Source organism: Bos mutus, chromosome 25, assembly GCF_027580195.1.
Source record: "Bos mutus isolate GX-2022 chromosome 25, NWIPB_WYAK_1.1, whole genome shotgun sequence".
Lineage (NCBI taxonomy): Eukaryota > Metazoa > Chordata > Mammalia > Artiodactyla > Bovidae > Bos > Bos mutus.
In genome coordinates this window covers 38,343,996-38,354,631 of record NC_091641.1, presented here as the reverse complement: position 1 = coordinate 38,354,631, position 10,636 = coordinate 38,343,996, and the positions used below count along the sequence as shown (strand labels likewise).

The 10,636-nt window shown below is 49.9% G+C and overlaps 1 protein-coding gene across 1 annotated transcript in view; it reads left to right on the top strand.

Moving 5' to 3' along the window:
• Nucleotides 1–962: 962 nt before the first annotated feature.
• Nucleotides 963–10,636, top strand: part of C25H16orf96 (chromosome 25 C16orf96 homolog) — a 35,463-nt gene continuing 25,789 nt past the window's right edge. The window contains exon 1 of the mRNA XM_070362523.1: nt 963–2,521. Coding sequence (XP_070218624.1) covers nt 2,099–2,521 — 423 coding nt within the window. The 5' untranslated portion in view covers nt 963–2,098. The remainder of the gene's footprint in view (nt 2,522–10,636) is intronic.

Genomic DNA, 10,636 nt, shown 5'->3' with positions numbered 1-10,636 from the left:
GCATGGCAACCCACTCCAGTGTTCTTGCCTTAGAGAATCCCATGGACAGAGGAGCCTGATGGGCTACAGCCCATAGGGTTGCAAAGCATTGGACACAACTGAGCGAATGAGCACATGCAGCAGACTGAGAAGATGGCAGACTGGTGTCTCAAAAACACCATCTTCCCTCAGTGGAAATCCGGCTCCTGTTTATACAGGAGGGGGTGGGGCCCACTGTGGCACCGACCAGTGGCTGAGCAGGACCACTAATGGCTGCTGGTGGACAGTCGCTCAATATCGGGTAGCTTACTTGGGGGAGGGGCCCGCTGCAGCACCAACCAATGGCTGAGCAGGGCTGCTGGGGTGGCTCAAGCCTGGTGGGTATTACACCCTGAGCAGAAAGGTGCTGCACCAAAAAGAGGCCAGGTCTGAAGAAGTACCAGCCAGATATCGTGGTGGCCACTCGGAGGCAGCTGAACCCACCATTACTGGGACCTCCGTCTGAGGTGGCAGGCGCCATGGGCTCAGCCCGATGCTGGCTTCAAGGGTCACTGATGAGGTGGCCTGGGAGCTGGAGTCCCCAGAGTGCAGCTCCTGCCTGCCTGTTTATGCAGTGGGTGGAGGGGGGGAAGGTCCGGTGGGCTGGCCGAGGCCGGCCCTGTGAGGAGAGGTTCAGTGGAGCGGCCCCTGGCTTAAGGGCGTGTGGCCCCTGCCATAGAGGGAGGAGGCCTCCCTCGGGTTGGGACCGGGAGGCCGCTGTTACACATGATCATGTTTGTAGTTTGGACGACTTTCTGTTCTTGGCTGAGTTCAGGCATGACCGGGACTGGTCTTGTTAGGTCTTGAGCTCATCACGGGGCACAGCAGCCTTGTCAGTCAGGGCTCCTGGAAAGTTACCATCACAGGAGTGAACTCCCGCCTAGCAGGGCCAGTTCCCCGTCCAAGCTGCCTCTCTCCTCTTTTGCACCCCCTTGTAGCTGAGGGTGGCTGAAGTCAACCCCAGGATGCTCATCTCAGTACCTAGAGAGAAGCATGCGGGGCAGGAGGTCATTAGCTGGACTGTGTGTGGTTAGACCTCCTGCTTTTGTACACGTGAGCTGTCCAGTCCTCTCACTGAGCAGGCCCTGCACTTCAGGCTTTGGACAGCGGACATCACCCGCCACAACGCAAGTGGTTGTCAGAAACAAAATGGGCTGTTGGTTCTAGTACCAGATCCTGAAGATAGAGACCTTGATTGCCAAACCCAGACCATGAAAACCACCCCAGAGTGAGGCTGGTCTTTCCCTAGAGACTCTATTGACTTTTTTGGAGGCCCATCATGAACTGCATACTTGATCGATGGTTTATGTGAAATTTACACTGACGCTACAAAAAGTGTCTGCTCCAACATGAATTCTCTTCAGTTACACAAGGAGAAATTCAGGGCTTGCTTTGGTATCTGCTAGTGAACTGACATTTACTCAGTTTGTTGGGCTCCCAGAGCAGGAACCTAGGGTTTCCTAACTCCAAGGAGGAGTCCTGATTCTAGAGGCTTCCGAGAAGTGAGTTGCTTCTCTGTCACCCCTCTGCCTGCTTCCCAGAAGGGGTCATCGGCTCTTACATAACTGAAGGACTTGAATTAAGTCAGCCTGGGGACTTCCCTGGAGGTCCAGTGGTTAAGAATCTGCCTCCCAAAGCAGGGGACACAGGTTCCATCCCGGGTCAGGGAACCGAGATCCCACATGCCACAAGGGCAACTAAGCCTACCCGCCACAACTACCAAACCTCCGTATCTCAACTGGAGAGAAGCCCCAAGCGACTCAGCATGCACGGCGTATTTATAAAAGACGGCCCATGGGTCTGTCGGAACATTCCTCAGTGACTAACTGAGCAGCTACTCTGCCCACCCTAGGCTCTCGGAAGCTCACCCATTCGCCCACGTTCTCTGGTGTCCTAGCAACTGGAAAGTGATCTGAGCTCCGACCAGGGCAGAAGCCATTCTCTCCCTGACCACTGTGACTTGCAGGCTCCCCAGGAGCCTGAGTACCTGTCCGTGCCACCCAAGGGCCCACTGAAAACCACCATTTGTCCCCACGCATGCCCAGAAGGCCGGCTGGGGCCAGCCCATGACCCTAGCAAAATGAGCTTCTCACTCAAGTTCTCGGAGCTGGTCAACATCGCCATCCCGCAGTGCGGGGTGGTGAACTTCAAGGCCCTGCACTTCCTGCTCCACGGCATCCTGGAGCACATCCACATGGCGGAGCTCGAGAAGGACCTCTCAGGGGATGAGGACTTCCTCCAGGCCTCTGTGTCAGTCACATTCCCGTCACGGGAAGGGGACGCCCAACCCACCCTCAGCCCCCTGAAGAGGCTCGGCAACATCTTCGACCACCTGGTGAGCCGCGTGGACATGCTGGAGAGCCAGCTGGCCGCGCTGAGGGACATGCCGTCTACCGCCCAGCTGGTGGAGAGCAGCCAGGGCACCAGGCAGCCCGCCCAGGAGCTGTGGAACCTGATCAGGCTCCGGAAGAAGGTGGAGGGCAACGAGGAGGCTGTGGCCAAGGTAAGCCACCCAGCCTCCAGACACGGCCCTTCACCTTGACTCTCCTGCCCGGCGTTCAGCCCTACTCGCCCCCCATCACCCCCGATGAGAGGCCCTTCCCTTAAACGGGGAGGGATTCGGCTTTGGTCTCAGGTGGAACCTTGAGTTTGCAACCTGAGTGGCCAGGTTTGCATCCTTCATCAGCGTAGAGGTAAGAAGGCCACAGTGTCTGGAGGGGGCGCATACACAGAGACAGAAAGCTGATGAGTGGCTGCCAGGGGCTGGAGGGAGCAGGGGTGGGAGGGACTGCCTAGTGGTTACGGGGCTTCCTTTTGGGGGTGATAATGACGTTTTGGAACCACATAGAGCTGGCGTTTGTACTGCATTGTGAATGCCCTAAATGCATTCACTGAACCATACACTTTCAAATGGTATGTTATGTGAATCTCACATCAGTGGAAAAAAAAATAATAATCGAAGACCTATAAGATCTGCAGGTGAAGAAATTAAAGTGTTAGTTGCTCAGTCATATCTGACTCTTTGCGACCCCATGGACTGTAGCCCCCAGGCTCCTCTGTCCACAGGATTTTCCAGGCAAGAATACTGGAGTGGGTTGCCATTTCCTTCTCTGGGGATCTTCCCAACCCAGGAATCAAACCCTGGTCTCCTGAATCACTGGCGGATTCTTTACCATCTGAGCCCCCTGGGAAGCATAGGACCTACAGGCGAGGAAACTGATAGCCAGAAACGTTCATGGATTGGCTGAGGGTGCAGAGCCCGTGACGGTGGAACAGGCAGTGAGCCGAGGCCTCCTGTTTCAGGACCCACCTTGGACCACTTGCTCGCCTGCCCCCCACGCCGCACAGTTATCCATCTGGAGCTGTAGCCTCAGGGAAGAGTTGGATCTTGGGGAATAAATACCCTGGCTCCTCTCTCCTGCCTTCCTCCCATGGCCACACAGCAGGGCCAGAAGTCAGAGCACCCCGGGGTGTGGAGGGCACAGCCTGCTGGCAGCTCCTGGGGGCACTGAGTGGGGGCAGAGGATGGGTGTGCGGGGGTGCCAGAGGACATCCATCACACGGAGGGACCATTTCACGACATCTTAGGTTAACTCTCTTGTGTTTAAATTTATTTTTATTTTTAAAATATTTTTATTTGTTTGGCAGCTCGGGTCTTAGTTGCGGCATGTGGGATCTAGTCCCCTGTAACCCAGAGATGGAACCTGGGCCCCCTGCATAGGGAGCATGGAGTCTTAGCCACTGGACCACCAGGAAACTCCCCAACACTCTTCTATTTTAAATTGAGGTGCAAGTCACGTAGCATAAAGCGAACAACCGCGTGGCATTTTGGCTCATTGATAATGTAATATGAGCACCACCCCCGCCCCCTTCTAAACTGTTTCCGTGGCTCCAAAAGGAACCCTGTGTCCATGTCTCTTCCCCACCCCCCTACAAGACCCACCTGCTCTCTGGCTCTGAAGATTTACCAGATCTGGGCATTTTGCATAAATGGAATCGTGCAATATGTGGCCTTTTGTGTCTGGCTTCTCTCTCTGAGCACCAGATTTCCCAGGTTCACCCACATTGTAGCCTGGGTCTGTGCTTCACCCCCTTTTATGGCTGAATAGTATTTTGTTGTAGGGACAGACAACATCGGGTTTAACCACTCAGCTGTTGACGGGCATTTGGGTTGAGACTCTTTCTAAACAAAGGAGTGTATACTTTGAAGGACGCAGGGGTTTCTCAGCAGCAGCAAAAAAGGAAGAAAGTAGGTGGGCGGGCCTGATAGGGTGAAAGCCTTCACTTCAACCTACATCTTGAATATGGCTTTAACACGTCTCAGCTTCCAGCCACCAGTCTCCAGGTTTTCTGATTATAATTTTTAGGTAAGAGAATGAGACAGCATACCTGGGGTCAGACGTCCACTCCTAGCCGGACAGGCAGGGTGGTGCCTAAGAATTAGAGCCCCCCGGGGCCTGTTCCCGCTGCCTCGACTAGCAGGCACCCCAGACGGTATCCACACACAGGGGCCACCAGGCTTTACGTTTAAGCTGAGAAAGGTGGGAGCCCCGGTGCCAGGGTTTTGTAGAGATATCAGACAAGCCTAACTACCTTCCTAGAACCCAGAGTCGCTGGGCCACAAGGAGGACAGGCCAGAGTTCACCAGTCTGACTTTTCTGGGTCTCATGCCCCTTCTCCTCATTTCCCTTTTGCCCTAGCTCCCCGACTGGGCCCATCCCCAGGGGAGTGATCTTGAGAATAAGAGCTCACTGCGTGCCAGGTGAGCCAGGCGCTACATCTGTTCCTCCGTCAATCTTCTTAGCAACTCTTAAGAGGCAGGTGCTGTCATTATCCTGAGCTTACACATGAGGAAACGGAGGTGCAGAGGTCAGGGTTACAAAACGGGGAGCCAGACTCAGCCTGTGCTGAGTGGGCAAGCGGAAGGCATAGGAATGTGGACGCTGAGATGCCCTGCCACTTATCACCCGGAAGGGTGAGGGGCGGCCGTGGCTTCCTCCTTCCAAGATTGTTACAACAATTAAGCAAGATAAAGCGTGGGAACTGCTCAGCACAGAGCTGGATGTCTGTTCTGGCCAAGGTGGCCTGATGAGATGAGGGCAAAGCGGCACAGTGTGAACCGTAAATCCCCGTGCTCAGTGAGAGCCTCTGGGCACAGAGGACCGCGCTGTGCATGACTCTGTTCACAGGCAATCTGCCCAGAATAGGCCAGTCCGTAGTGACAGAAAGTGGCGGTTGCCAGGGGCTGGGGGTTGAGTCCTGGTGGGAATGGGCTTTCTTTTGGAGGTGATGAAAACGTTCTGGAACACTAAACAGTGGTGATGGTCGTACACACTCGTGAATGTGCCGAACGCCGCCAAATTGTGCACTTTAGTATTGCTTTGTGTGTTTTACCATATGCACAAAAAGCAGGGGTTGGCAGAAGCAGTTAAAAGAAAGAAAAAAAAAAACATCATCTAACCCATATGCTGTCTCCAAGAGACACACTTTGATTCAAAGACAAACAGGTTGGAAATAAAAGGATAGAAAGAGACATTGCACACAAGTAACGGCCAGAAGAGAGCCAGAGTGACTGTACTAACCACAGACAGATAGACCTTAAGACAAGAATTGTTACTAGACACACAGCAGGCTGCAGGGGTGGCTGAGGGCAGGTTACACAGGCCTCAGAGCTGCATGGTGTCTGAGGTGTCAGCCCCTCCAGAGCAACCTGCCTGGATGGATGAAGGCTTTTAGAAATCACGATTACCCGGAATGTCCCAGCCAGCTCACACAGTGGACTGGTGGACAGGTTCGGAACTGGTCACGCCACCCTCAGAGGACTACTTGTACACCTAGGAATATCCCCACTACCGTTACAGAATGTCACCAAGTCCCAGCCTGGCTGAGGATGCTGGGGTTACCACGGTGACCCATTGTTAGGGTTGCCATGGTAGCTGGTTCTAGGGCGGTACAGGCTGCTTAGCTAAGAGTCTGCAACCTACCCCCACCATCCCCCCCACCTCCGCCTGCATCAGTCAGTCTGGCAGACCAAATGCCACCCTTTATGGGGAAAGACAAGCGTGCCAGCCCCAGCATCCATCCCAGACAGGGTGAATGGCGCCCTGGAGACTAAGGCAGGCACCCAGGGAACGTCTGGAGAGATGGCTTGGAAGGACCTACAGGCATGGCATGAGGGTTGGTGCTCCTGGTCAGCACACTGCCGGGTTTGGGGGCTCAGGGGTGGGACAGCAGGGCCTCACTAAGCAGGCTTAGATTGCAGTTTCTAGCCCTCGGCATGGTTGACATCTGGGGCCAGAGGCTTCTCTGTGGTGGAGAGTGTCCCGTGCACTGAGGACACTAAGCATCCTTGGCCTCCAGCCACTAGAGGACAGGGCACCCCTCAGTATGACAACCAGGAATGTCTCCAGACTTGGCCAAACGCCCACGGGGGCCAGACTGCCCCATTGAGAAGTGCTGAGTTAGAAAGCATGGGCTCCTGGCTCACTGTACATCGTCTCCATAACTTCCATGGGGGTGCCGACCCAGACTTTGGGCGCCAGGGAGTCTTCCAGAATCACAGGTTCCCAGGCAGCCCTGACCAGGAGCTCTAGAAAGTTGTTCAGAAGACCCTGCCTGTCTCCTTGAGGCCTCGGTTATCTCATCTGTGATGATAACCCCTGCTGGCCGGCCGCCACCAGCCTCACGGGGGAAAATGAAGGACCATTGTTTGTTATTTAATATTAAGATTGTTCGGGCTCACCCTATTTCCATAAATACACTCGTAGGTCCCACTGTGCATGCTAAGTTGCTTCAGTCATTTCCAACTCTTTGTGACACTAAGAACTTTAGCCCGCCAGGCTCCTCTGTCCCTGGGAGTCTCTAAGCAAGGATACTGGAGTGGGTTGCCATGTCCTCCTCTAGGGGATCTTCCCAGTGCAAGGATCGAACCCGTGTCTCCTGAGGTAATTCTTTACCTCTGAGCCTTTGAGACCAGCGCCTCTTGAGATGAGTCTTCCTCCTCTCTGGTGCAGCCGTTGCCCTCAGGGCAGCCAGGCCATTTTTCCTGGGTTTGCCCTGCACTTCCCCATGGGAGGGAGGTTGATACCTGCTCAGGTAACTCAGTCCTCCTGGTTACACCTGGAGAGACAAGGGGAGGGGGAGAAGTCCTGCATGGATGGGGGACCTGGTCCTTGTAGATTCCTTTGAAAAGCATTTTTTCACCTCCAGCAGATAAGGCCTTGGAAAGCTGGTCTCTTCATACCATTATCACTCCCAGCAAAATTAACAATAACTCATGAATACTATCCAATAGACAGTGTTGACAGTTTCCCCCAGGTAAAACAAAAATGCTGTTTTTTAAAGCTTTATTGAGATAAATTCCACATAACAGAGAGTTCATCCATTTAAAGTGTATAGCAATGTTATATACCAATTATACTCAATTTATTTAAGTTTTTTTTTTTTAATGTGGACCATTTTTAAAGTGCTTACTGAAGTTGTTACCAAATTGCTTCAGTTTTATGTTTTGGTTTTTTTTTTGGCTGCAAGGCAGGTGGGATCTTAGCTCCCAGGACAGGGATCAAACCTGCACCCACTGCATTGGAAGGTGAGGTCTTAAGCACAGGACTGCCACGGAAGTCCCTGTACCTCAATTTAAAATGAAGTATACAATGCAGGGGGCTTCCCACGTGGTTCTTGTTGTAAAGAACTTGCCTGCCAATGCAGGAGACATAAGAGACATGGGTCCAGTCCCTGGATTGGGACGATCCCCTGGAGGAGGGCATGGCAACCCACTCCAGTTATTCTTGTCTGGAGAACCCCGTGGACAGGGGAGCCCGGTGGGCTACAGTCCATGGGGTCACAAAGAGTCAGACATGACTGAAATGACTTAGCACACACACACGTAGAATGCAGTGATTTTAGTATACTCACACGTGTGCAACTTTCACAGTCAGTTTTAGGACATTATCAACAACCTGGAAAGAACCCCCTTAAACCATTAGCTGTCATTCTCCATTCCTGTGCCTCCTTGAGCCCCATTCCTCACTTACCATAATATCTTTAGGTTTATCTGTAGCATGTATCAGTAATTTTTTTTTTTTGCTAAATAATTGTATTTATCAATTGTACGGGCTGCAGTCCATGGGGTTGCAAAGAGTCAGACAGGACTGAGCAACTGTCACTAACGATGTTGAGCACCTTTTCGTGTGCTTATTGGTCATTTGTATATCATCTTTGGAGAAATGTCTGTTCAGATCTTTGCTCATTTTTAATTGGATTATTTGTCTTCTATGTTTATGGATTCAGGCTGCTAGCATTTTGTTGAGGAGTTTTGCATCCGTATTGTAGTTTTCCTGTGGTGTCTTTGATTTTTATCAGTGCAACACTGGCCTCATTATAGAATGAGTTAGGAATTCTTCTGTTTTTTGGAAAAGTTTGGGGTTGTTTTTTTTTCTTACCAGATCTATTATTTATTTATTCATTCTTAGCTGCACTACATCCTCATTGCTGTGTACAGACTTTCTCCAGTTGCAGTGAGTGGGGTCTACTCTTCGCTGTGGTGTGTGGGCTGCTTGTTGCGGTGGCTTCTCTTGTTGCTGAGCACGGGCTCCAGGCGAGTGGTCCTTGTACTTGTGGCGCGTGGGCTTTGTTGCTGTGTGGCATGTCGGGTCTTCCTGGACCAGGGATCAAACCTGTGTGCCCTCCATTGGCAGGTGAATTCTTAACCACCGGACCACCAGGGAAGTCCCTGGAGAAGTTTGTTAACACATTATTGATCCGGGGATTTTTGTAGAAACGAACACCGGTAGCGTTAATACGTCTCTAGTCAGTAATGTGTTAAGAGTTGGTGTTAATTCTCCTTTAAAGGTTTGATAAAAGTCACTGGTGAAGCCACCCGGCTTGGCCTTTTTTCATGTGCTATTTTTGTTTTGATAATTCAGTCATTTTACTTGTTTCAGGTCTATTCAGATTATCTATTTTTTTCTTGAGTCAGCTTTGGAAGTTTATGTCTTTCTAGGAATTTGTCCATCTTATCCAACTTATCTAATTTGTTGGCATACAACTGTTCATAGTATTCCTTCATAATTCTTTTTATTTCTGTAGGGTCAGTAGCGGTATTCCCTATTTCATTTCTCATTCTAGTAATTTGAATCTTCTCTTTTTCTCTTGGTCAATCTAGCAAAAGGTTTATTGTTGATCTTTTCAAAGAACCAGCTTTTAGTTTCATTGATTCCCCGTGTTATTCTTCATTTTCTCTTTCATTGGTTTCCACTCCAGTCTTTATCATTTCATTTTTCCTATCCCTTTGAAGTTTATTTTGATCTACTTTCCCCAGTGTCTTAAGGTTGACGGCCAGACTGTTGATTTGAGATCCTTCTTCTTTGTTAATATAGTCACTTCCAGCTAAAATTTCTCTTTAAGCACTGTGTTAGCTACATCCCATAGGTTTTGGTGTGTTTGTGTTTTCATCTTATTTATTTTTTAAAAGCTTATTCATCTATTTGTTTGGCTGTGCTGCACACAGGATCTTCGGCTGTGGCGTGCAGACTCAGTTGCAGCATATGGGCTCTAGTGCCAAGACCAGGGACCAAACCCAGGCCTCCTGCCTTGGGGGCAGGGAGTCTCAGCAACTGGGTCTCTAGGGAAGTCCTAGCATTTTCATTTTAATTCATCTCAAAGTGTTTCTAATTTCCTTTGCAATTTCTTCTTTGACCCCTTGTTTAGTTAGGACAGGGCTGTTTAATTTCCATATATTTGTGAACTTGCAAATTCCAAATCAAATGCTACTGATTTCTAATTTAATTCCATTGTTATATATTTTTGTTATACAAAAATCATACATTTTGTATGACTTCAATCTTTTTAAATGTACTGAGTTTTGTTCTACAGCCTTAGTATAGGCTATCCTGTAGGATGTCCTGTGTGCATCGTGCCGCTGTTGAGTGGAGTGTCCTGCAGATGTCTGCTACATCCAGTTGGTCTATAGTGATGTTCAAATCTCCTGTTTCCTTGATGATCTTCTGTCTAGCTGTTTTATCCATTATTGAAAATGGGATATTGAAGTCTTCAACTATTTCTCCTTTCCATTCTCTCAGATTTTGCCGCATATGTTTTTAGGGCTTCCCTACTAGGTGTATGTATGTTTATAATTATTATATCTTAGGACTTGGCTGATGTCCAGTGGCTGAGACTCTCTGCACTCCCAATGCAGAGGGCCCAGGTTCAATCTCTGGTCAGGGAACTAGATCCCACATGGCACAACTAAGGATCCGGCACGCCATAACTAAAAGATCCCTAGTTGGAGAACTAAGATCCCACATGCTGCACAGCACAGCCTAAAATTAATAAATAGATAATAAAACGTGTCTCTTATAGATAATATGAGTTGGATCATATTTTCTTATGTATTCTGCCAATCTGTGCCTTTTAATGTTTACATTTACATTTAATGTAATTCAGTTTCAACCATTTACATTTAATGTAATTACCCGTGGACAGAGGAGCCTGGCAGGTTGTAGTCCATGGGGTCACAAGAATCAGACATGACTTAGCAACTAAACCGCCACCACTGCCGCCACAGATAAGAAGGACTTCTGCCATTTCACCATTTTTTATTTGTGTTAATATGAATGCC